This window comes from Gadus morhua, chromosome 12, assembly GCF_902167405.1.
Source record: "Gadus morhua chromosome 12, gadMor3.0, whole genome shotgun sequence".
In the NCBI taxonomy this organism is placed as follows: domain Eukaryota; kingdom Metazoa; phylum Chordata; class Actinopteri; order Gadiformes; family Gadidae; genus Gadus; species Gadus morhua.
The window spans coordinates 23,222,805-23,247,862 of NC_044059.1; the positions used below are offsets into that span (position 1 = coordinate 23,222,805).

At 43.5% G+C, this 25,058-nt stretch overlaps 4 protein-coding genes across 7 annotated transcripts in view; 3 read left to right on the plus strand and 1 right to left on the minus strand.

Annotated features, from left to right (window-relative positions):
• The first annotated feature begins 291 nt into the window (after positions 1-291).
• On the plus strand, positions 292-5,346 carry mutyh (mutY DNA glycosylase). 3 transcript variants are annotated; one of them, XM_030372097.1, is made up of 15 exons: positions 292-510; positions 809-939; positions 1,033-1,072; positions 1,186-1,259; positions 1,374-1,415; positions 1,506-1,577; positions 1,950-2,063; positions 2,427-2,524; positions 2,777-2,921; positions 3,114-3,201; positions 3,529-3,711; positions 3,928-4,073; positions 4,171-4,326; positions 4,841-4,897; positions 5,062-5,346. In XM_030372097.1, exons 1-15 carry the CDS (start codon positions 396-398, stop codon positions 5,188-5,190), a joined length of 1,590 nt encoding a protein of 529 aa, XP_030227957.1. In that variant the 5' UTR covers positions 292-395; the 3' UTR covers positions 5,191-5,346. The 3 variants fall into 3 exon arrangements, with proteins under 3 accessions (XP_030227957.1, XP_030227956.1, XP_030227958.1); XM_030372096.1 differs by having other exon boundaries at positions 293-510; positions 806-939; XM_030372098.1 differs by having other exon boundaries at positions 330-510; positions 806-939; positions 4,201-4,326.
• Positions 5,347-8,509: 3,163 nt separating this feature from the next.
• LOC115555308 (elongation of very long chain fatty acids protein 4) lies at positions 8,510-12,210 on the plus strand. 2 transcript variants are annotated; one of them, XM_030372119.1, is made up of 9 exons: positions 8,510-8,597; positions 8,698-8,790; positions 8,877-8,934; positions 9,126-9,313; positions 9,436-9,516; positions 10,437-10,493; positions 10,591-10,705; positions 10,961-11,088; positions 11,388-12,210. In XM_030372119.1, the coding sequence occupies exons 3-9, from the start codon at positions 8,877-8,879 to the stop codon at positions 11,553-11,555; spliced, it is 795 nt and encodes a 264-aa protein (XP_030227979.1). In that variant the 5' UTR covers positions 8,510-8,597; positions 8,698-8,790; the 3' UTR covers positions 11,556-12,210. The 2 variants fall into 2 exon arrangements, with proteins under 2 accessions (XP_030227979.1, XP_030227980.1); XM_030372120.1 differs by having other exon boundaries at positions 8,538-8,597; positions 8,704-8,790.
• Positions 12,211-12,799: 589 nt separating this feature from the next.
• LOC115555307 (elongation of very long chain fatty acids protein 4) lies at positions 12,800-16,813 on the plus strand. The gene is made up of 8 exons (XM_030372118.1): positions 12,800-13,270; positions 13,355-13,412; positions 14,089-14,276; positions 14,438-14,518; positions 15,421-15,477; positions 15,590-15,704; positions 16,010-16,137; positions 16,547-16,813. The coding sequence occupies exons 2-8, from the start codon at positions 13,355-13,357 to the stop codon at positions 16,712-16,714; spliced, it is 795 nt and encodes a 264-aa protein (XP_030227978.1). The 5' UTR covers positions 12,800-13,270; the 3' UTR covers positions 16,715-16,813.
• Positions 16,814-16,965: 152 nt separating this feature from the next.
• glis1b (GLIS family zinc finger 1b) overlaps positions 16,966-25,058 on the minus strand; it is a 43,974-nt gene continuing 35,881 nt past the window's right edge. The window contains 3 exon segments of the mRNA XM_030371721.1: positions 16,966-18,009; positions 19,022-19,186; positions 20,471-20,604. Coding sequence (XP_030227581.1) covers positions 17,870-18,009; positions 19,022-19,186; positions 20,471-20,604 — 439 coding nt within the window. The 3' untranslated portion in view covers positions 16,966-17,869.

Below are 25,058 nucleotides of genomic sequence, written 5' to 3' on the forward strand. Positions count from 1 at the left end.
TGACGACAATGTGGAAGCGTTGGTATTCCTTCCGAATCACTTGCTGACTTTTAAAAAGCGTAATTTTAATAATGTAGGTACAGAATTTCCATTTCAGATGCACATTTCTACCCTTAAAAGTGATTGTAATTATCGATAAGCGCAAAGAAAAAAAGGGAACGTAGGTAGTACTTCTTTTGTTGTACTATTGTTGTTAATGCTGCACGATTCAGCCAAGAGGCGTATATTGGCTTTACCAGCTCTGGGCTTTACTATTGGTTACTCATTCCGGAAGTAACGTCGATTGGTCAAAACCGGTGGCTCCGCCTTGTTGGCGGGAACGTTCATGCGGTGTGACGGTGTCCAGAATGTAAACAAATGGCGTTAAAGCAAACTTGAGTACAATAAATCAGTATATGTACAATATGAGCAAGTTGCGTTCCGCTATGCAGAAAGGAAAGAGATCCACGCTTACAATGGCAGAAACTACGAAAACACCCCGAAAGAGGACTAAGGAAGCTGTAAAAAAAGGTAGTCTAATCATGTTACGTCTTCTTATTGAAGAGATTGTGGGCGTTGTGAGCTGTCGTATAACTACGGTTATATGAACGGTGTCCTCCAGGCAGAATTAGATAAAATACTATAGAGTTGTATACTCAAGGAGTGTTGCCGATACAGTTATAGCATATTTACAAAGGTGTCAGGTTTGTTAACGTTACCTCGTGCATTGGAGCATAACATGTCTTTACATTCCTATGTTGTGCATGGACAGAAAATGCTCTCATTAGTTTTCAGTGTCATGTAGACGCATGCTCTTTCTTTGCAGAAGAAGAACCCACCAATCCCTGCACTCCCACCACATACCACACTTTTCATGAACCAGCCTCTGTGCTGCAGATACAGAAGAAGCTCCTCAACTGGTATGACAAGGAAAAGAGAGAGCTTCCATGGAGGACAGTGGTAAAAATGACATTCATTTTACACAGTAAGATACAAATATCTGCAGAAAATCTGCAAGACTGTTGATGATATCTAAATGTTTTGTTATAACAGGCCTTAAAAGAGCCAGACGTCAACATCAGAACATATGCAGGTATAATGCCCCTCTCCCATCCTAGGCCATGTGGACGATATACTTATCCAAATCATTTCATAATCTTTTTAGATTCCCCAGGATTATTTGACACCAGTTTCTTTGGCTTACAGTCTGGGTCTCAGAGATCATGCTGCAGCAGACCCAGGTGGCCACTGTGATAGAATATTACAACAGATGGATGAAGGTAACCAACACTGACCTCAATCTCACAATCATTACCTCCTTTGGGGAGCATATTGAACACATGACGTCATCCTTTGAATAATGATATTGTGAATTCCTTACATTGAACCTCAAGAGGTGGCCGACGGTGCAGGATCTGGCAGCTGCTTCACTTGAGGTGATCCCCAGAGTAAAATTCACTGCAGATGCGCCAATACATCAAAATTGCAATTGTTTAAAATCAATTCTCCACCTCCTTGTTAAACAGGAAGTCAACAAAATGTGGGCGGGGCTTGGCTACTACTCCCGAGGAAGGAGACTCCACGAAGGAGCTCAGAAGGTGTGTTATGCGTCTGCTTACACTTGAATTAAATGGCATGCATTTAAATTACTTCAGTGTACTATAACTTCTATATACTCTGCATTCTCTTTATTCAAATTACTGACTCAAAATATACAAAGATTAAAATCATCACAACAAGGCAGTGACACACATCTTTTTATAGCATATCTCTAGCAAAAAATAATATCACATTGTATCATATATCACATTATATCATTACTAAAGCGTCTTATTAAGACGCATATTACTAAGTGTCCCAGACAGTAACAGGGAAGGTCAGGGCAGGTACTACAGGAACACTGAACACTGAACAGTGAATAGACGTACCTCATGCGGGAGATTTGGTGGTCATTAGAGTTTGTGTCTAAGGTGGTGACAGAGATGGAGGGCCAGATGCCAAGGACGGTTGACAGCCTTCTGAAACAGCTGCCTGGGGTCGGACGCTACACTGCTGGGGCGATCGGGTCTATTGCACTCGGAGAGGTCAGAGGTTACCCACCGTATACACACACCTGAACAAACACATAAATACACTTACACACACATAATACCACTTAAAATGACTCATATACCCATTCATTCATTTCGGAGACGTGTTATTGCTGAGGACCATGCCTTTATCTATATAAATTCCATTCATTGACATTATTAAAGATTCCTTCTGTATTTTAAGGTTCATGACCTTTAATTATAACGACTAATATGTCTGATTTAATTTGGAACTAGCGTTCCATACTAAAAGCATCGGACAGAGTAAACCAGCGGCTTCATCTTCGTCTAAGATAACAAGGGACACGTTGTCCATCACCTGTGATCACTGATTGGCTGCCCTGCTGGGTGTCTCAGGTGTCTGGAGTGGTGGATGGCAACGTGATCCGTGTCCTGTGCCGCCTGAGGGCTATAGGGGCTGACAGCACCAGCTCTGCCGTGACAGAGGCCCTATGGTGAGGGAGTCGTACAAACCATGCATGGTCCTTTTTCAGAGAAGAAGTTCAAGTTAAAATAAGTATGGAGCTCCAAAACTCGATCAGAGCTTTTATTTATGTCTGTTGTTAAACCGTTTTGCAATTATTTTAATTTACTTTGTTATCGTGAAAAAAGCAATACAAATGCAACGTATTGCTATCGTTTTTGTTTTTTAAATAACATAAGTCTCAATGCTTATTCTGTCACTTTACAATGGTGGTCCTCTTTAGGACCCTGGCTAATACCGTGGTGGACCCAGAGAGACCTGGGGAATTCAACCAGGCCTTGATGGAGCTGGGGGCCCGAGTCTGCACCCCTAAAGCAGCTCTCTGTGGCCAGTGTCCTCTAAAGACCCACTGCCACTCCTATCGCAAGGTGCTGATCCCTTCGCCTGACTTCTGCTGATCTCAATGAGGCAGTGTAGTTGTGGTAGTAATCAGCTTATAAATTGATCAATGGTGAAATTGAACTGGAACGAGGCTAGGTCAAGCCGTCGTTAGCCAGATCGTTGTTGACCAGGTCTGTAGGTCATCTTCACAGATCTAATGAACATCTAACTATGTCCAGGTTCATGTCAAGCAGGAGGCAAACTCCCAGAAGCTCCTGGGGAAAGTCGGCAAGAGCCCGTCTACACAGGGTGATATAGAAGACTGCCGTGAGTACCCTGGTTCCTCCTCCTCTCACTCTCCTGTCAGCCTTTTATCATTCATTAGGTGTTATCATTTGGGCAGACGCCGAAATACTTGCGTTTTATGTTAATGTGTACCTGAATGTTTCCATATTTCTTTGTTTTTATATATTCTATATTTATAAATGTACTCTTATTTGTTAGTTCCCAGGTGTTCATATATTATGGGGTTTTTATTTACTGATATTTATGTCTTGGTGTCTATGGCTGCTGTAACACTTGAATTCGGCTGCCTCCTGGGATCGATGGTGTTCTTCTACTGAACCTCACCGGCCTCCTCCCTCCCCCGTGCAGCCACGCCTGCATCCTGCACCTTGTGTCCCACGGAGCCCTGGTTGGATGACCTGGGGGTCCACAACTTCCCGAGGAAGCCTGCCAAGAAGGCCCCACGCGTCGAACAAACCCTCACCTGTGTGGCACGCCGACCCAGCGAAGACGGAGAGGACGAGTATCTGCTCACCCAGAGACCAAACAAAGGTTTGCCCCTAAAATATACAAGGTTTATTACAAGGGTCGTTTGATTTTGGGGTCATGGGGCTGGTTTAAAACGTCCAAAATATCTGCAATAACATATTACTAAATTATTATCCCATAAAACTATTCATTTTAGGGTTAGCTCTGCTTTGTGAGAGACAAACAGAAACCTCTCTCTCTGGGTTACAATGTTCTTCTCTGGATGTGGTGCACCCACAGGTCTGCTGGCCGGGATGTGGGAGTTCCCCAGTTTGTTACTAGACGAGGAGAATTCAAAAGTCAAGCAGAAGGGAGCCCTGTGTGCAGAGGTTGGAAGAATCTTGGGAGTCGAGGTCAACAAGGACCTTTTGTCTTATGTTGGGGAGGTGAGTGCCATCCAGTCCCCACGCTTACACATTCCATCATTAACGACTGAACTGAATTTAAGATTTTTTTATTCTTCTTGTCTCCTGTTTTCGGCAGGTGGTTCATATATTCTCTCACATTCACCAGACGTACATTGTGTACAGTGTTTCTGTTGAGGACGAACACGCTACTGAAGAAACACAAAGTGAAAAACTTCAGTGGCTAACCAGGCCTGCTCTGCTTGAGGCAGCTGTCTCCACAGGACTGAAAAAGGTATGTCTCCACCACTGTTATATTTCATATCGGAGTACACGGATTACTTTTTTGTTGGAAAGTAATGAGTTACTTTTACCATTCAAGTAATCAGAAATTTAGTTCTGACGCAAACACATTGTTTGTTCCTTTCCTACTTCCTTGCGGGTAGCTGCGTACTGCGCATTTGTTGCTCGGCTATCGAGATGCCATTTACAATGCAGTAGGGTAGGCCTGACATTGATACACTACGCTACTACGCTACGTATCTCATATCATTAGGCAGATATCACCATCCTACCTGCTGGCTCCATATAGACAGAACAAATACATATAAGTAAATAGATATTGGGTCAAAATGTACATCTTGGATTTATAAAACACAAATATAATGTACAAATCATTGCACACTTATAGATGGAAGTCATCTTGTAACATAAAAAATAACGTTACCCAACCCTAGACTCCAATGTATTTGAATAGCATTGTATTTGTATGACACTCTGTCATTGGATACTTGTGTCAACTCTTGCAGATCCTAAAGCTGTATGAATCTATGGGTGAACTTAGTCATGAGGTGCTAACTTTAAAGGTAAGTTATTTCTGATTGATATTAGTTTGTAACTCAGTTGCTTGGTGAGGTAATGTAACAAGCTATGTAACTATGTAATAAATCGATGTAAATTTTACTAATGTATAATCTGGTCATTTCTTACACACTTGTATACGTTTTAAAGCATGTGTTTGTATTGTCAGGACGGCAAGAGGAAGAAGGTTGCGAAAAACAGCAAGTTGTCAGCAAGTAAAAAAACCAAACCCAACCCAGCCAATGGAACCAGGCAGCTGTCACTCAACTCCTTCTTCAAGACCACAGAGGAAACATGAAACGCTGTTTCACAAAGACGTTCAGATATCAGCCTAGAGTACTATGTGCATTTGGAGTATAGCCATTTGCCATCCCCTCATTGACAGGGAAACATATTTTAAGCACAGTTTGGACAGGTGTGATCCAACAAAATAAATACATTTTATTAGACATTACAGTATTTCTTGAATGTTTTGCAATTTTGCAAATTATGGACAAAGTACTTAGCAAAGGTGCACTAATGAGTATACGGTAATATATTAGCATTGGCAACTAACTTCAACAAAGTACCAAATCCCCTGAAGAAGCTTTCTCTTCACTTGAGATAGTGAAAAGGATGGCAAAGATTACCATGTGGATTGCAACGGCTTCAGGATGCTTGCTCCCAATGAAACGCGCTTAGCGGCCATGGTGGGGCTGTCTGCATGACAGTCAGGTCAGGATGGAGGGGGCTGCATGCTATAAGTGAGAACATTAACCCTCTCTTGTACGCAGCCAACAACACCCATAGCCCCCCAGACATTGTTGCTAACTTGCCTCTCGTCAAGTAATTTCTCACATAGTGGCCGCACTTCAACGTCACGTGGTTTGAGTTTAAAGCAGGGAAGAACTTAACCCTTAAGAACTCTAACTTATTTAGTCACCGAGACAAAATGGCATTGATTACTATGTTCAAGATCATTTGAGAAATACCCATGTTTAAAAGCAAAACAAATGCTTTTTGTTCGCTGGGCCTTTAAATGTTAAATTGTATTTAACGACAATGGTGCTATTGTTCAGCTGGTAGTCCTGCATTCCTTTTTAGTTGGATAGAAGATTTTGAGCTGTCACAGGGCTATAACTTTTCACAAATAGACATGGATAAGGATTTCCAGCTCATCCATTACCTCTACCTGAAACATGTTAAACATGTTTTGTTAGGGGGGTATCTAATGCCAATAGAGGATGATAGTAGTGTGCTACCCAATGTTACCAGAGGGGTTGTCTAGTTCTATGAATGGGGAATATAACAGCCATGTGCCGGACACAAGGAAGTTAAGAATCATTAAATGTAATTATTTAAAAATATCAACACATTAAAACCACAGAGACTTTAATGGCACTAGACTACTGCCACTTGCCATGGTACCTACATCCCATCATGACGTTAATAAGCAATCATTGCATCACAGGGAAAGAATGTTGTAAAAACAAACCGGCTCTCGGATAAAATGAGATGGTAGCTCATCAGACAACCTTCAATGATGAAGTTTGGCTTGTATTGAAGGAGCCGAAGACTCTGTTTCATATATGTAGGGATAGCCCAACCTGACCCACACTTCCAATCCAATCATGGCTGGCATGACATTCCCTTATTTTATACACTTTTGCATACAAAAGTGTGGCATTGCTTCATTATTAACAATTGTTGAATTCCTAAAGTCCTGTGTTCCTGCATGTTTACATGTAACACACTCAGTAGATACAATGGCTAGATTAAGCCAGAAAACCATTTTGTTTTCCTAGGTGCACATGCACTGGACAGATTCTGGGTGAACAGAGTTTGCATGAATGCAAGTTGTTCTTAAAGGGGTGATATTATGCCACCAGGTATGAGTGTGACGAGCAGACGAGCAGCATGTCATCAAGGCTTCTTGTGAATGAAGCACACTGGCTCTTGCTGTGGAGGTCTGGCTAGACCCTTTTCAGACCAGGCCCAGCGAGGTGGATGGAAGATCCTTCCAGGTGAAAGTTATCTGGAGAGGGGTCTGTTCGCGATAACGAGAACAATAACTGCATAACGTAGTTGCTCAGAAGCTCCTCCAGAATTTTGGGGAATTACAAAAGTTCTGGTGATCAGTAGTAGGTGTCCCCCTTGTGACCTGAGCAGGGTGGAAGAAAAATGGGTCTCGTTATTAGACCAGGTATCACAGGCATCTGAATGGTACACATTTGGAATTCCAGCCCCGGTGTTGTAGAAGGGTGGGGGGGGGGGGGGGGGGGGGGGGGGGTTTAACATGCTCTTTGTTGTGATCTTGCATAAGTGGTTCAAGTTCACAACATGACGTCACACAAATCGAGCCATGAAGTGCCTTACCAACATTGACACAAACCGTCTGAATAAGTCTCCTTTGCTCACAAAGTTTTCTGACTAAGTAAGCTCACAGAGTGTGACCTAATGATGCTATGCATACATTTTTTATAGTATACACCAATAGTGCTCAAGTAACTAACATTTTTCTGCTGGTGGCATTGGTGCAACTATCTTTTTAATTTGGCGGCACCCTATAAAATTTCCTCGCACTCCTTTATTAGACATCTGTGATCATTAATTTGAATGGATTCACTCACTTTAAATAAGTTGTCAAATGTTTTATTGCGTAGGGCGTCTTTTTCTAGTTTTATCGCCATCTCTTTTCTCATGAACCTTCATGCTTCTCCTCCTATATGAAATACCTTCTAATAATAACATTAATTAAATAAAGGTTATACAATTAAATGTATTAGGCAACCATTCCAAACCCCTTCTCACACGATGCTTCAAAATCTTTTTTGGGGGGAAAATATGCCTGCCAATTGGCCTTGCCCCTTTTCGAGTGACAAGCGTTAGGGCAATTAAAAAGCCTTGGGGCCTTGTTGATTATTGATATGCAAATACAATTAGTTTTTGTAGCTAAACTAGCTAAAAAGAAAACACATTCAACAAATCAGCTGAACTTCTTCACTTGACATGGACAATAATGAATGAAAATAAGTACCACTTGGATTGGCATGGATGCATTATAAAAACACGTCCACTTAAGCATCCTGAACCAGGTAAAGCAGAATTCATAATCATTATTTTCACGATATATATTTCGCTATTTATGCAGCTTTCTTCACTGAGTAGAGTAACTAAGTAAATAACTTTGTCCACATCATATAATGGGCTCAGGTAGAGAGGGTTGTGACCGGAAGGTTGCTAGTTTGTTCGCTGACTAAGCGTCGAGGTGTCCCTGAGCAAGACTTAACTTTAACCCTACCTGCTCTCAACGAGCTGGCTGTCTCTTTCACTAGTTGACCCCGATGTCGGTATGTGAAGTGTGCATGATTCCATTTGGCTGCTTAATACCCGAAATGTAAATTAAATGTAAATAAGAATTAGGATAATTATTAGTATGACGAGCACAAACCCTTTGAATAATATGATGCATCAAACAACGACACGCTTTATACACGTCATTATGGCACTGAATGTGTTTTGTATGGGATATAATTTATACTACAACAACTGAATGAATAAGGTAACAGCATGCCTCATTGAAGCATAGTTTTACACTGCTGGTGGGTGCGGCAGTAATCCCAGATATATACGGAGGAGTGGAGCTTGAATGGCCCCGCCGAATAGGCATCAGCGCCCAATCACATCGCACAGGGTGCAGCCGGGTTGTCTTCTCTTGCATAACTGGTATGTCTTCTTTCCTTTCAGGGCGACTACAGAGTTTACTATTTCATGACTTTAATAGACTATCGGATTTCTATGAAGCTAAATAAGTCATTTGTTAAAGCAACAGCTTTTCGGACCGGTGGAGATCCAAAGTCGCTTGACTTTCAGTGTTTATGAACTGAACTTGAGTAGGAGGATTTTTTTCTTTTTCAAGGTAGGCTATCTGTGACCATATTTTAAAGATAATTAAGAATATTTTAAAAAAAGCACACCGCTGGAGCTGAAATTAATCTATTTTAGATGGATAGCACTTGGCAACGCGTCCAGTCCATGTACCGGTGGACCCTGGAGAATGGAGGTAGGCCTATGAGCTTAAACTATTAAATGGATTGTTTTTATACTGGCATACATTTATTGCGGTGCCACTTTGTAAATTAGAGTTGGAACGACCTGCTGCGTGGACATGTTTCAACCTGAAACTCAATCAGCAGGTGGAGACATTGGTCCTCACCCGGCTCCCAAATTACATAGTATTCCATTATATTTCAGATGAGAGAACGGACCCATGGCTGCTGGTGTACTCTCCGGTCCCAATAGTAGTCATTATACTGGTCTACCTCTGTGTGGCCTGGACCGGACCCCGATTGATGAAACACAGGGAACCCGTTGATCTGAAAGGAGTTCTCCTCCTTTACAATTTTGCCATGGTCTGCCTGTCTGGGTATATGTTCCAAAAGGTTTGTTTGGTGTCTTGCACTTTCATCAACAGAGTTGTCATGCTCCTTATATCAAGCTCTTTTCTGTTGAACTGTTGAACACCCTTTGTATTTTTTTTCACCAATAACTTGACTGTTTACAGTTCGTGGTCTTATCCAGGTTGTCCAATTACAGCCTCCTCTGTCAGCCGGTAGACTACAGCAACAGCCCACTGGCAATGAAGGTAGGAAATGTCAAAGTAGAACTGAAAGTTTTGGTTTAATTTGGTACCATTTAGAAGTTGTCAGTTTGACGTGAGCTTGTTTCAGCTCATACACTATGAGATAAAAGTTTGAGTTTGGCTGACAGTTCTTGGAAGGAGGTGTGTGTGTGTGTGTGTGTGTGTGTGTGTGTGTGTGTGTGTGTGTGTGTGTGTGTGTGTGTGTGTGTGTGTGTGTGTGTGTGTGTGTGTGTGTGTGTGTGTGTGGGGTTGTGTGAGAGCGTACAATTAGTGTCCGAGAAACTTAAGACTTGGCTTTTGGTTGGTTTAGACCCCAGGCTTATTGTTAACATCGTCTATGCCGAGATGTACACGTGTGGATTTTTGTTCAAATCACCTCCTCTTGCGTTGTACGAGGGTTTCGAAATTGGCACATGTCCTGCCAATGAAATCCATCCTACTCCAAACAGCAGGTCCTGTTTCTGTATGTTTTTTTTGTCCAGCACAAGTTAGCGCACAGAAGCAGCCCGGCTAGGCAGCTTTCTCAAATTGTGCCCAAAAACGAACAAATGTATACGTTTGACTGTTTTTATCTGCGACTGTGCGTGCTCACGCACTGAACAAAAAGGTGCTTCGTTTAGTATCATTCTGAGTGCAGAGCTGCACTTCACTAAGTGACGAGGGAAACTGTCAGAGGCAGTGTTTTTTGTAGCCTCAAGCTTTGGCCCTTAAGCATTCACTTCTAAATCATTAGGTGCGCAGCTCATAGATGTGTGGATAACGTAGAACAAGACTCAACTGAAAACAAATTTTCCCACCAGGCTGACCATTTGAAAAGGGTCGGTAGGAATACACAAGTTAACACCAGGTCTTTTAACTGAGTTGGCTGCGCACATGCGATTTAAGCACTTGCAATATGATGATTTTTTTGTCTGTTTCTTCAGATGGCCAATGTGTGTTGGTGGTTTTTCTTCTCCAAGGTCATAGAACTCAGTGACACGGTAAAAAAGCAACAACGATTCTTACATAGATTGAATTTAGTTCACCCATTCTTTCCAAAATGTTGGGTCTTACCATTATCCATTCCTGCCTGTCCAGGTATTTTTCATCCTGAGGAAGAAGAACAACCAGCTGACCTTCCTCCACATCTTTCACCATACCACCATGATCGTCAACTGTTGGGCCGGTGTGAAGTATGTCCCGGGTGGACAATGTAAGTGGACAGACATCTTAAAGTCCCATTAAACTCACAAAACCCTGTCCCGACCTTGTCACCAACAAGTACAAACACAGAATTACCTCTGCATGAAGACCTGTGCACTATTCGTGTACATATTAACTACTCTACACAGTCCAGCATTCATATTCATAATGGGTGTTCGTACAAGTTACAACTGAATACACTCCCACAACGATAAAGTATATTTCCATCCATTCATCCAACCAGCCTTTCTCCCTTTTCTTGCAGCGTTCTTCATTGGCTTGCTCAACAGCTTCGTCCACATGATCATGTACTCTTACTACGGCCTGGCAGGGCTTGGGCCCCACATGCAGAAATTTCTCTGGTGGAAGCGCTACCTCACCACCCTGCAACTGGTAAGCCCAGCACCTCAGGGTCCACTGGGAACGATGGGGTGGTTTGTGTGTGTGTGTGTGTGTGTGGGCTTGGCAATAGTACCTACTCAAACTTTGAATAGTCAAAAGTAATTAAAACCATTCAAATGCTGCCACAACTAAGTTTCTAAAACACATCTTGATAGAATACAGTGTATGCAATGCATCAGATAACTTATTCGTATTATATAGTTATTAGTATCTGCCACAGTTTAATGGATGACAAAATGAGGACAAATCTGTAATTGTTGCTCTTTGCCTTTGCTCCTGTCGTTTTGCAGGTTCAGTTTGTCGTTGTGACGACACACACAACGTATAACCTGTTCACTGAGTGTAACTTCCCGGACTTCATGAATGTCGTTGTCTTCGGCTATTGTTCAACCCTTATCGTCCTCTTCTCCAATTTTTACTACAAAAACTATCTCAGCGAAAAGGAAAAAAGGAAGTAACACACCATCTCAGATTACATTTTGTTGTTATTTTTGTTGGTCAATGTGAAATATTCTATCAATCGAACGTTTACAGCTTCTTGACTTTAATGCTTCGAAGAATTCTGGTTAGCCTATGTTGGCATTATTGCGCTATATCTAGGGCTGCATTTAGTCGATTGATAGAAACTTTATGAAATCTAATTTTGATAATGTATTTATTGCTTAACTCATTTATTAAGAACAGATAACAAACATGTGCTGCTTAATGTTGCAGTTGAATTAAAATATGTTGTTCATGGATAATGATAAAAAAATAATAGTTTAGTTGTTCTAGGCTGCTAGTCAGATAAAGCATCCACATTTATCACTTTGGACTCATCCCCTCCCACTTTGGTGACTTGTGGTTGCATTTGCTATTGACATTTTATAGAATGTATATAAATGATTTTAGTTCATTGTAAATTATTTAAGCGGCTATGAAAATAATCGTTAGTTGCAGTCCTAGTTATGTCCACTAGAGAGCAGAATCTGTCCATCCTAAAGTTGGGCCTCCGAGAACCAAACTGCTGTGAAAGTCAAATGTATTACATGTTGGGATCATGCAACAGTTTTATACAACCATTAAATAATGTAAACGCTTTGAGACATGTCCATATAAATATTTTGCCCACAATGTGTCAGTTAATGAAATATCATTCATTTTACATCGGGGAGAATATACATCGGGGAGAATATATATTAGGAAATATCTTTTACATCTAATGTAATATCACATTAGCACGAAACAGTTCCACCAACATTTACCAGATAAAGAATGCAAGCCTGACGATCACAGCAGGTCAAAAGCTTGTATATGTGCTTACGTAGTGCAACATCAAGCAGAAGGGAAACACTTCTGGCTACTGGGGAAAGTGACTCGAGGACAATGTGCTTGTGGTGCTGGAGTGTCCGGGTAAACCGGTCCAAACGTGAAGGAGCTCTATTTGGCATTGGGAATACAACTGAAGCCCTACTGCCCTCCCCTTTACCTGGAAAACATAAGGACGTTTAAAGTCACGATGTGTAACTTTTTAACTAGCTTGTGATTTAAAATACCCGGGCATCTGTTGGTAACGCTGAACATTTGTGATTGAATTCATGTTATCTTGTTTAGAAGATTCGTACACTCTCAAAACCCCTCCCACTCACGGTGCCCACAGCTAGCCAAGCTACATTATTCCGCGTCACGAAGCTGCACAGCCAATCAGAGTGGACAGAACAATACTGCTATGAGCGGTTGAATCTAACACACTTGACCCTAACTATATGCGCGACCGATTTAACTGTTGACCATTGTATGGTCCATTTGAGTGTCTTGAAATGGTAGCCTATACGTTATTCATATCATGGTAAGGAAAGACTGATTAAGGGGTCTTAAGGGAGATTAAAAGCAGTAAGTTCCGCCTTCCAATGCATCGGGGTTGTCTCAGCTATGCCCTCGTCGATTCGCCTTCAGTGCGACAGCCGGGATTTCATGGATTTAAACGTTTCATAGACTAGGCCCCACTGGAAGATTTACATGACCCATAATCAAACATAGCCCACTATAAACGAACGTAATATCACGGTGGTCGGCAGATAACCCACAGTCCAGTTACTCAGTTGTTAAAGTCCAAAGGTTATCAGGCCAGGTCAAAAAACATAGTCGCTTGACAAACTCTTGAGAATATTGGATTTGCTTCTTCTCGTTCAAGGTAGGCTGTGAATGAACGCATTTATGGATTGTCTAAATATACAACATTGGGCTGGTGGAGTTATATGTTTTTATCCACTTTTAGATGGACAATGCTTTGAAGCGCGTCATGTCCACGTACAAGTGGACACTGGAGAACGGAGGTAGGCATGTGTTTTTGTCATGAGATTGAAAGATGTATACTTAAATCTTAAATATCATACTTTAAGGAGGGGTAAAAAACGTAAATCGTTAAAGTTAACGTATCACAACAGTCGTCTTGTGTTCAATGCGTGGGAGGGAGATGGAGACGATGACAAAGGCTGCTCTATGGCTCGGGGCGGGCTGACACCACATGTCCCCACTGTCACGGGGCGTACGGCCGCGGCACATCGTAGGCCTACATTGTATTGTCTAATTACAAGTCTCTCCTCAGTCGACATAGGGTTTCAACCTGCAGCAATTTGAGGACTTTTGTCGTCACCCGATTCCACCACAGCATAGTAATTCCTTCCTCACGTCGGATTTCTAACCAGTGGGCCGCGGGCATCAATGGTCTGCGAGGTGGCCCGCGAATATATTGACCGAAAATATGGATTCAATATATATGTAGTGTCTATATATTTTGTTGTTTACATTTTTTTTAATGGTATTTTTCTTATAAAAAATAAAAGCATAGGCCTTATCATGGTTTGACTTATTGGTATAATTATGTCATGTTCTCAAGTACTATATCAGTAAGTAGCCTACTGTGGCCGCAGGCAGGTAACCCTTCTCTGATGTTGATGTGGGCCTCGAATGAAAAAGGTTTGGAACCCAGATTATTCCATTGTCTTCCAGATAAGAGGACAGACCCTTGGCTGCTGGTGTACTCTCCGGTCCCAGTAATAGTTATCTTCCTGGTCTACCTCTGTGTGCTCTGGGCCGGCCCCCGCCTGATGAAACATAGGGGACCCGTTGACCTGAAAGGAGTTCTTATTGTTTACAATTTTGCCATGGTGTGTTTGTCTGTCTACATGTTCTATGAGGTGAGTAGGCTGGTGTCTGTCTTTGTTCATTCACACTTTTTTTTTCCCCTTCCACATCTTTTTCTTGTGCCTCAAATGTACTTCCTTCCTGACTTCCTTTGTTCTGCCTTAACTTACTTACTTACTTTCTTATAATCCAATTCATGTTTTAATGTTCACAGTTCCTGGTCACATCCAGGTTGTCAAACTACAGCTACCTCTGTCAGCCAGTAGACTACAGCACCAGCCCTCTGGCAATGAGGGTAAGAACTGATCCCAATGTTTAATAATGAAAAAACTAAATGAAGTCATATTTATATACATTGATTTGCCTCATACTTCTCCCACACATTGGGTGAGTTTCGAAAGTGTGGAAAGTATACATTTTCCTACTTTCATACATAAAACAAGCATGCTACATCTTATTATAAATAAATCTGTACTCCATTGGCTCCATTCCAACTCTGGACAAACACAATGTCTAAGGGCATGCAAAAAATGTCACAACATGCAACAGCCCATCTCAAATGCCTCCAAGCAATAACATAGCTCAACAAGTTCATGGAATGAACAAACTCGAATTCTTAGTTGAACTTGAACCATGACCCAGATCAACAAAGTTTCCCTTTGAAACATTTTCCTAGAGTCCAAGCAAAAGTGCCAAAATAAATACCCAGAACTGAACAGGCAATTATATGGGTGCAAAAAGTCCATGTGATGCGCGACCAGGTTGAAAATAAAAATAAAAGTACATATAGGAATCAATTAAAATATGTGTTTTAATAGGACACTACAAACAAACATTAACCTACTTAACATTATTATGCAAAATAAAGACAAACCAACACGTTCACCTCTGGAATTAACGTATCATCCCATTATCACACTTTACAAGGATAAATACAATACAAAGCCGTTGGTACAGGAATAACGATGCTGTAGTTGCTGTAGTAGTTTATGGTAACGACAAAGTTTACTGCCACTGACTGGGTTGCCAGCCAAACATGTTTGTAAACCGGAAACCCTCCAATCAGTATGAATTACTACGCAATGCACTACATATGCAATCATTAATCAACTTCCTGTTTGATGGGTTTTTCTGCGTGTATTTTGATAGTCCTACGTGTTCCTCCATGATTAAAATATTTGTTCTGTTTTTCTTCAGATGGCCAATGTCTGCTGGTGGTTTTTTTTCTCCAAGGTTATAGAACTCAGTGACACGGTAAACATTGTCCAGAACAGACAGACATACAAACAACTCTTCTGTTGATTTAATTCCCTCATTCACACAAATTCACAATGTGTGTCCCTTCCTGTCCTTTGAACAAGTCCAGGTCTTCTTCATCCTGAGGAAGAAGAACAACCAGCTGACCTTCCTCCACGTCTATCACCACGGCACCATGATCTTCAACTGGTGGGCCGGGGTGAAGTATCTTGCTGGTGGACAGTGTAAGTGGACAGGCCTTGGGAAAGTCCTTTTGACACATGGTCCAGTCATTGGCAAGTCTGAACCCAGAATGACTGGACCTTAGTCCAGAACATCTCTGGAAAAAACGAATACAAAATTAAACAAACCTTAATGATGTCGATTTTTTGGTATTTTCCCATTCCTTTAGTCACAAGATGGCCAGCATTCATATTCATATCAGATATTCTTGAAAGCAAATGCACTCAAAATCTCTAAGAAACCTATTTAATTTAAACAGCATATTTTCATCATCCGTCATTTTCTAAGCATTCTTTTTGTTTTGCAGCATTCTTCATTGGCTTGCTGAACACCTTCGTCCACATCATCATGTACTCTTACTACGGCCTGGCCGGGCTTGGGCCTCACATGCAGAAGTACCTCTGGTGGAAGCGCTACCTCACCACCCTACAGCTGGTGAGCCGTCCCCTCACCTCACCTGGGTCCACTGTAGTCCATAAGTGCAATAAATCCTGGATGCTAATGTCATGTGACAGGGCATCCACAACTCTGATCCAATCATGTCATTTGTTGTTTTAATATGATGAAACTAATAGGATTAAACTTAAATTTAGTTTGATATAGTTAGTCGAGACTATTCTAACATCAACGAAAAAGCTACCGTCAACAAAAAACCCTGGTCAGATTAATGAATCTCAGCAATGTAAAACAGTATCCTGCATGAAAATTGCCCTTGCAATTATGAATGATGGTTTGGCATATGGGTATGTGTTAATTTTCATTGTAATGTTCATTACAATGAACATTAATGTTCATTGTATAATGTTCATTGTTAATCTTTGGCCTTGCTCCTGTCTTTTTGCAGGTGCAGTTTGTGCTTTTGACAACGCACACAGGATATAACCTGTTCGCAGAGTGCAACTTCCCTGACTCCATGAATGTTGTGGTGTTTGGCTATTGTGTCAGCCTCATTTTCCTCTTCAGTAATTTCTACTACCAAAGTTATGTCAGCAAAAAGGTGAAAAAGATTTAACAAACAATCTGTAATTATCTGCCACTATGTTTATTTTTGTTTTGTATGGGAAATATTCTATCATGTCCACGTTAATAATAAATGGAATGATATTCGTTATGTTCGCACTGTGTAAACTGACCACTAGAGGGCATTATTCGTCTACCCAAAAATCGGGCCTGAGCGAATAATCCAACACCACCGTCAAAAGTAAAATCATTCATTCCTGTGATTAGTGTACACTTTCACACAATTCACAAATATTGCTAATGTTTCGAGATATGGCTTTATTATTATGCTTTCATACAATGTGTCACAGATTTAAATAAAGGGAGACATTTTGCATAATTATACATTTATTAATTAATCATTGGGAAATGACAAACATTCAAAACATTTTAAACAAACTGTACATTTTGTACACATGATAAAATAGATTGGGTTTAAGGTTTAATGCAACATATAATTGATTAACCCATATTCTCCTCCAGACATTACATAACATATCCAGATAACTCAACAAAACAAATTTAACGGCAAACCACTTATTTTACACTGATAAAACAACACAGCAAAAATATAGATTTCTTTCTACACATCAGCCTTGAAATGATTGAACGATATTGAGCGAGAAAGAGAGGGAGTGGATGTCGTTAAATCCGTCCCTATTTTTTCTCATTGTGTTGCAACTCGATACATAAAGCAAAAAGAGGAAAATGCTACATGACAATAGAGCTTTGGACCGCCAATACTTATAAACATCATTGAGATAACAGTCCATTGCAAACAGGAACAATCAACATGAACTGGATTACTCATCACATAATATCGGAACATTTCATAAAAAAACATTTGATCTAATCTAGTGAAAGCACCAGATCGAGATTGTTTGCATGGAGGCAATTTAGTGTCACGGCAAGCATACAAAATTGTTTGAGCTATTTTAAACCTTATTGATGTTATTGTCTCAAACCCGGCTAGAACGTTCGTACGCTATACCGAAAGAGGCCAAAGCAAAAGGCTTTTGGGAGCAACCCATTGACTCATGTTTGGAAGGGAACAAAGAAGAGACGACAGGGACTAGTGCATTAAGACAAGTATTGCGTGTTAAGAGGCATCCTGGAGGGAGTACGGCACTCCGTGCCGGGGCCTGGGAGTGCCAGGTCGGCCCCTCTCTCATGTCTCCGTGTACACCGAGGAGGACATGTGGCTTAGGCTCCGGTCGAAGCTGCCCACTTGGAAGAAGATGCTCTCCTCTGGGCTGGAGGAGAACTGGCACCCGCCGGCGCCCTGGAGGCCCTGGGTCAGCCCGAAGCCTGGAGGCGAGACGCGAGGATGAGCAACAGAGCGGAGGGGTCAATCTAGTGAAGAATCCCCAGTAACACTTTACAATAAGAGTACATTGATAAACCATGAATTAGCATTAATGCAGCATTAAGCATTATACATCATTAGCACAGGGGTAAGAATCAGGGTTAGGGTCAACCCTAACCCTCAATAATGTGTTCATTAATACCTTAGTTAACATGAACACCATTAGTCAATTACTACCAAAGCCATTAATTATATGTTCATTAACTGTTGGTTAATGCTTATAACTGCATTAACCAATGTCAATCGGGGGTCAAATAATGTGCCCTTATTGTAAAGCGTAACAGAATCATCTGCCATTTGATTTGATTATCGTGATATATGTGGTCATCGTAGTAACTCCCTTGCGCAAGCTGTCATGATGGAAAGGGAGCGAGCTGAGTGCAAAGAGGGGAGGTGTTGTGTGTGGTGGTGTAACACAGTCCCCAGATAGACATTAGACAGATATTAGATAGAAAGGAACTACACATGAGGTCGAGATTAGATAGACATGAGGTAGAGATTAAGCAGAGATTAGATGGAGATTTAATAGACATGAGGTACATGAGGTCGAGATTAGATAGACATGAGATAAAGATTATATGCACACGAGATATACATTAAATAGACAGGAGTTAAACATAAAATAGAGATTAGATAAACATGGGATAGAGATTAAATAAAGATAAAATAGACACGAGACAAAGATTAGACAGAGATCATATTGACATGTAGGGTTAGGGTTAGGGTTAGGGTAGGGATTAGATCGACATGAGATAGAGATTAGGCAGAGATTAGATAGACATGGGATAGAGATTAGACGGATTACATTGACCTGAGGTAGAGATTAGATAGACATGGGACAGAGATTAGACAGATTAGATCCACAGGAGGTAGAGATCAAATAGACATGAGATAGAGATAAAACCGATTAGATTGACATGAGGCAGGGATTAGACGGGGAGTTTGGGGCCTCACCTGCAGAGCAACCCGTGGTGGTGTTGCTGGAGGACATGTGGAAGCCATTGGGCTGATGGGAGGGGTAGTTGTGAGAGTCGGCCAGGACGTGGCCGCCGCCGACCGCCTGCTCCATCCTGTACGCGTCTCCAAAATGGAAGCAACTCTGGAAGCTGCCCTGGTAGTCTGTGGAGAGGAGAGAGGAGAAGGATAGGAGGGGAGTATAGAAGGGTGAGCAGAGGGGGGAGGAGGGGATGAGAAGGAGAGGGGAAGGAGGAGGAGGAGGAGAGGAAAGGGAGAGGAGAAGGAGGGGAGAAGGATGAGGAGAGGAGAGGGGGAGGAGGAGAGGGGGAGGAGGAGAGGGAGGAGGAGGAGAGGAGAGGGGGAGGAGGAGAGGAGGAGAGGGGGGAGAAGGAGAGGAGACGAAGAGAGGAGAGGGAGGAGGAGGAGAGGAGGAGAGGAGGAGGAAAGGCGGTAGGAGGGGAGGAAAAGGAAGAGGGGAGAGGAGAGAGAGAGGGTAGGAGAGGGGAGAAGGGGAGAGTGGGGAGGAGGAGAGGAAAAAGAGGAGGGGAGAGGAGGAGGAGAGGATAGGAGGAGAGGAGAAGGAGAGGAAAGGATGGGAGGAGAGGAGAAGGAGAAAAAGGAGAGGAGAGGAGGAGAAAGAGAAAGAGAAGTCAGATTTGACGGGCTGTTATGCCTGAGCTCCTCAATTGCATACGGTTTTTGTTCCTCGACTCAGCATCCTGTAAAGCCCCTTTGAAAACTGAGTGAGTTTGAAATAAAGACAATGCTTAGGGTTGTGCAAAATCTGCCCAGTCCCTACACCCCGCCGCCCCCACCTCCGTCTTTCTCAGCTTGTACTTAGAAGCGACCGCAGGAGAAGTAACGATAATGTCAAAACCTGCCCTTTTTCTATTTTTTTTTCCTGGTGGAGCGCCGTTCTTTGCGCAACTCTGCGACCACAGTGTGGTTTGAGGGACCGCCATGCGTAGATCCTCAACAGGGGAAACAGTGTTTAAGTCATTAGGGCCGGCCCAGTGAGTGACGGCGGCAGCTGCGGGGAGATGGCGGACCCGCCGCCAGCCAGCGGAAACGGCCTTCGCCATGAGGTACAATTTTCAAAAAAATATCATCGTAAAATTGAACCTCGATTTCTTGACGCGCTGAACCAGAACCTACATATTCTCAACGTAATCGTCCGTGCTACATGGGTTGGTTGTGACCTGGCGTCGACAACGGCTTAACCCCGACAACCACACTGCATATTACAACGACATTGAATCTATTTCGGTGAGTTTCATGATGTCTCCGACCGAACGCAGAATGATGGATGGAGGTCTGTTTCTGAACGCAGGGCCAACTTATGATTATTATGATCTGATATAACTTGTTACAACTACAAGTTGACACAAGGGGATAGAGCAGGGGGGTGGAGGGGGTGGTGGGGGGGCTGGTGGAGGCCGGTCTCACCGTCGTTGGCACAGGGTGGGTGAGGGTAGCTGGAGTAGGGTTTGTGCTGGGGGTGGATGTTCTGCTTGTCCAGCGCCGTCGGAGACTGGGTCCCTGTCGCCTTCATTCCTGGGGAGAGTAGGGGACCGGAGAGCCTGGTGGAGGAGAGAGAGAAGAGAGAGAGAGAGTGAGAGAGAGAGAGAGAGAGAGAGAGAGAGAGAGAGAGAGAGAGAGAGAGAGAGAGAGAGAGAAAGGGGGAGAGAGAGAGAGAGAGCGAGATAGAGAGAGAGAGAGAGAGAGAGAGAGAGAGAGAGAGAGAGAGAGAGAGGGGGGGGGGGGAGATGAAGAGAGAGAGAAAGAGAGAGAGAGAGAGAGAGCGAGAGAGAGAGAGAGAGAGAGAGAGAGAGAGAGAGGGGGGGGGGGGGGGAGATGAAGAGAGAGAAGGAGAGATTAAAAGTTTACGACAATGTCCCCTCACTGAAGTCTCATTGTGTCGGCCGTTGTGCTAATCACTTCCCAACGAGCGCACTCATACTAGACGCCACGCCACCAGAACAAGGTTGCGTGACGAACCCCTTCTTCCCCAACCCCTTCCAGCCACCAAACACACCAAACCGCATGAACTCCACCCCTCCACCACCATAGAAAGCGTAGCAAAGCAGTTCCCCCGATCTCAAACCCCAGCAGAAACAGTCCATCCCTGTTTCACACGAATCGTGGAAACGTAGGTTCCCCCCCTACACACACACACACAAACACAAACACACACACACACACACACACATACACACACACACACACACACACACACACACACACACACACACACACACACACACACACACACACACACACACACAGACCGAAAGGCACACACACATACAGGCACAGACACGGACGGACACGCACACACACGCACGCAAGCACGCACGCACACACGGACACGCTCGCACACACACACACACATGTAACCCTCCTTCCACCAAACATTATGATAAATCAACAAACAACAGAGCATACATTTGAGCAAAACCAAGCCCTCCTTTGGTTTCAGAGAGAGAGAGAGAGAGAGAGAGAGAGAGAGAGAGAGAGAGAGAGAGAGAGAGAGAGAGAGAGAGAGGAGAGGGAGAGAGAGAGAGAGAGAGAGAGAGAGAGAGAGAGAGAGAGAGAGAGAGAGAGAGAGAGAGAGAGAGAGAGGGGAAGAAAGGCACAAAGCGCATTGCTATTCAGACTTCAGAGTCCCGGCATATTTGAAAGAAGGAATATTAGCATGACATGTTTGTGCAGTTAGTGGCTCTAATGGCCATAAGGGAGAACAACTGTGGCTACGTAATAAGCTCCTTTTGGATCTCTTCTCGACAAATGAAGCCTTGTCTCTGCCTATTCGTCCCAGTTGAGGCAAAACACATTTTTTGTTATTATATCCCCCATCAGATTGCACGGTGCCAACCTGAGAGTAATAGTGAAAAATGGGATCCATCTCCCTTGTTCTGAGTCAAACATCGCTCGCTGCAACGAGCCCGTCGCGTTCATATGAAGATAAAACCATTGTGATGAATGACCTTTTAAAAATCAATTTCATTGCAAGCATATGTCAGCTGGTCCACGACTAAGCTTGGCTCACATCGGTCCATCGACCAATCGCATGACATGCAACACGTTTTTCATGCGGCCGTCCCTAATACCTCGCAGCCCTTAAATATGAATTCAATCATTGGCGAAAGTCTGTAAAAAAAAAATCTTAGCGATTAAACATCATGGGAAAAGTGCATGCGCCACAATGTAAGGAACGCTGCACATGAGAATCAAACATAAAAATCCCACAGAACATTAATCTCCTTCAGCCATTTTTACAGCACCATGTGCCGGTCGTATTTAAACAAACTACGTGTTCACATGAAAGTTAATAGGAAACGCCAAACACTACTACACGGGACGGGAGCTTAATGAAGAGGACGATTGAGTCCAAACCCAGACCTTGGCTAGCCAACAGATCTGCCTGTAAAAAGAAAAGAAAAAAGGAACTGGCCAATCAAGTGCTCTTATATTCAACAGCCACTTAGCAGGCCCTTATGAGTGCATATCAGGAATGCCGAGGCATGAACTGCTGCTCTGTTACTATGCACTGGCGCTATGCTATGCAAGGAGAGCGTGTGGTTTGCACTGAGTGCTACATCAGCCTAATGACAGAGTGTTGCTGGAGGCGAGGATCCCTTACATGACTGGTGCTCCCTGGTCTAGGTGCGGTGGAGCCTCTACCTTAACCCAACCTGCGTAGAGCAGCTAGATATGCTACAATCAGGCTAGCTCGGCTAGCTTTGCTCAGGGACTGGCAGGGCCTGTAGAACATGATTAATATATTGCTGTTCTTGAGGATGAATGATGAGCCATCTTGAAGAAATTACACAGACAAGAATGTTGCAACACGGTGATCCATTGGTTTGGCCTGAAGTCATCTACTCTACTCTCTTTTATGACGAATAGGCATTGCTGCCGGTATTGATAAACATATATTTGGCAATAGATACGCATTGATTCATTATTTGTTTTTCCGTAGAAAAACTTCAACCTAGTTATTGAATTGTTTGTGTCTTTGATTTCTTCATTTGTAGTGCGGTCATGTAGTCGAGAGCGGAGCCTCCATCTAAGCTCTGAGAAAACACTCCCTGAGACTGTTGTGCGTAGCACCTTGTGTTAATCATAACTTTCGAACCAGGTAGCCGTTAGCGAGTTTGGCTAATACACGGCTTGGCGCTAACCCCGGCGTGTGAGCCATGTGTTGCAGCGGAGAGCAGCACTCTCCCCCGTGGGAGCTGCTGTCAGCACATTTCAGGAAACAGTTATACTGTTCATATTTTTACAAGCAGCCTCTATGCACAGCTAAAGTGAATCATAAGCTAATCATTGCCAGCTGCCCCCCTGGCTCTCTCTCTCTCTCTCTCTCTCTCTCTCTCTCTCTCTCTCTCTCTCTCTCTCTCTCTCTTTCTCTCTCTCGCTCGCTCTCTTGCTATGGTTAACTACGCAGGCTCAGCGCATGAGGCCGGAATCTTTCAGATCTGGGATGAATCTCGCCGGTGATAATCATCTCCACTGATCATCCTGTCCTCGTCCACCACTTCACACACTCTTCTCTTCCCGAGCCGAGTTGACTCGAGAGCGTTTTGACCTCTGAACCCTGATATCAGATACAGTTTCATCAGATACAGGCCGATATTAGAGTGTCAACAGTGAGTCCAACAAAAATACTTAGGTGATAAAGGTTTAGGAGAGTGAGAAAGTGAACCTGGATCTTTCTGAACCTTTAATTCCCTCCGACGGTGCAAAGATGAGGCCGAGGAGGATCCTGAATACGGCTCAGACGGCTCAAACGCAATATCGCTCGGTAAATATGCCGTATTTACGAGCGTTGCGTGATCCTGGGAAAAAAAACGTTTTGATCGCAGATAAAATATCCCGACTTAACCCTGGCCCTCAAATCCCTAAAACAGACCAGAGGATCAGGACTTCATTCGCTACCCGGACTATAGCCGCCCTCCTCAGGCCACGAGAGACTCAAATTCCTCTAGAGCAAAGCAGGTATGCGAACATGGAAGGCATCACTGTTGGCTCGCATGAATCGTCCAGAAACCGCCATTCCCCGCCCCTCCCAAATAACACCTCCAGAGGTGCCGACCCCGGTGTAAAACAAGAGCACACCTCGTCTTCCCCTCTACAGCGGGGTGTGTGGAGATGGAAACGGACTCGTCAAAGCGGAGGAACCTGCAGAACTTACGAGCCGCTCCACTCCGCTGCTTGTTCGTCTTCCCCCGCTGCCCTGTCCCCCCCCCCGGACCATCAGGGCCTTCTCCCCAACAGACTCCCAGCGCCTCGTAAACAGCCCCCCTCAGCCTCCCACCTTCTCCTCTTTCTCCTCCAGCCTTTGGATCCAGCTTCCAGCCTCCCTGACGGATGGCAGGGGCTAGCGCGAGGTGCGTCTCGCTGGGAACGCTTCTGGTTCTGGTTAGCGGGGGGGAAAGCGAAGGCCGAGGTCAAGGCGTAGTACTACTGGCTCGAGCCGAGCCAGAACTCTTGCAGGGCCAGTGACGTGAGAAGGAGGCATTGCGAGCGTTCTGTTCAGACAGATGGGTGCACCCCCAACACACTCAATTACACATGTCCTGTAATTGGCTTGTCTCGTTTTGGAGCCGATACCAAATCGTAACGAACGTGAGTGATCTAACCGAAGGCTAAACTTTTGTTTGTTTTGATTTTCATCCGGAGGACAACACCGTTTCGTGGGCCAACTCGTGACAAACTCATGACTAAGTTGCCGTGACTGCGTAGGAATGCTTTTGTTTAGAGTTTGGAGGCAGAGAGAGATTGACATTCATCTCGCGGATCATTGAGAACTGGTAATAGCAGGAAAACAGTCGGGGTAGAGTTACGCGCCCCCCGAAGGTTCGCCTTCAGTGGAACATATCTGGTAATGTGCGCTCTGTTTCTGTTGCTGCTGCCACTCTGATCCAATTAGACAGTGTCACTCACAAGCGCGGGTATCAAAACCCGCTCGCACTAATATTTATCAAGGGGGCGGCCTCCAATGTCAATAAACTGGAAAAGGTGCACAGTG

What these genes read in the sequence shown, in the direction of transcription:
- mutyh (XM_030372096.1), top strand. Translation starts at nt 396, where the DNA reads ATGTACAATATGAGCAAGTTGCGTTCCGCTATGCAGAAAGGAAAGAGA. An exon ending in AGCTTCCATGGAGGACAGTG is followed by an intron (nt 940 to 1,032) that starts GTAAAAATGACA and finishes TTGTTATAACAG; the next exon opens with GCCTTAAAAGAGCCAGACGT. An exon ending in GGGTGATATAGAAGACTGCC is followed by an intron (nt 3,202 to 3,528) that starts GTGAGTACCCTG and finishes TCCCCCGTGCAG; the next exon opens with CCACGCCTGCATCCTGCACC.
- LOC115555308 (XM_030372119.1), top strand. Translation starts at nt 8,877, where the DNA reads ATGGATAGCACTTGGCAACGCGTCCAGTCCATGTACCGGTGGACCCTG. An exon ending in TCATAGAACTCAGTGACACG is followed by an intron (nt 10,494 to 10,590) that starts GTAAAAAAGCAA and finishes CTGCCTGTCCAG; the next exon opens with GTATTTTTCATCCTGAGGAA. An exon ending in GTATGTCCCGGGTGGACAAT is followed by an intron (nt 10,706 to 10,960) that starts GTAAGTGGACAG and finishes CTTTTCTTGCAG; the next exon opens with CGTTCTTCATTGGCTTGCTC.
- LOC115555307 (XM_030372118.1), top strand. Translation starts at nt 13,355, where the DNA reads ATGGACAATGCTTTGAAGCGCGTCATGTCCACGTACAAGTGGACACTG. An exon ending in CCAGCCCTCTGGCAATGAGG is followed by an intron (nt 14,519 to 15,420) that starts GTAAGAACTGAT and finishes GTTTTTCTTCAG; the next exon opens with ATGGCCAATGTCTGCTGGTG. An exon ending in ACCTCACCACCCTACAGCTG is followed by an intron (nt 16,138 to 16,546) that starts GTGAGCCGTCCC and finishes GTCTTTTTGCAG; the next exon opens with GTGCAGTTTGTGCTTTTGAC.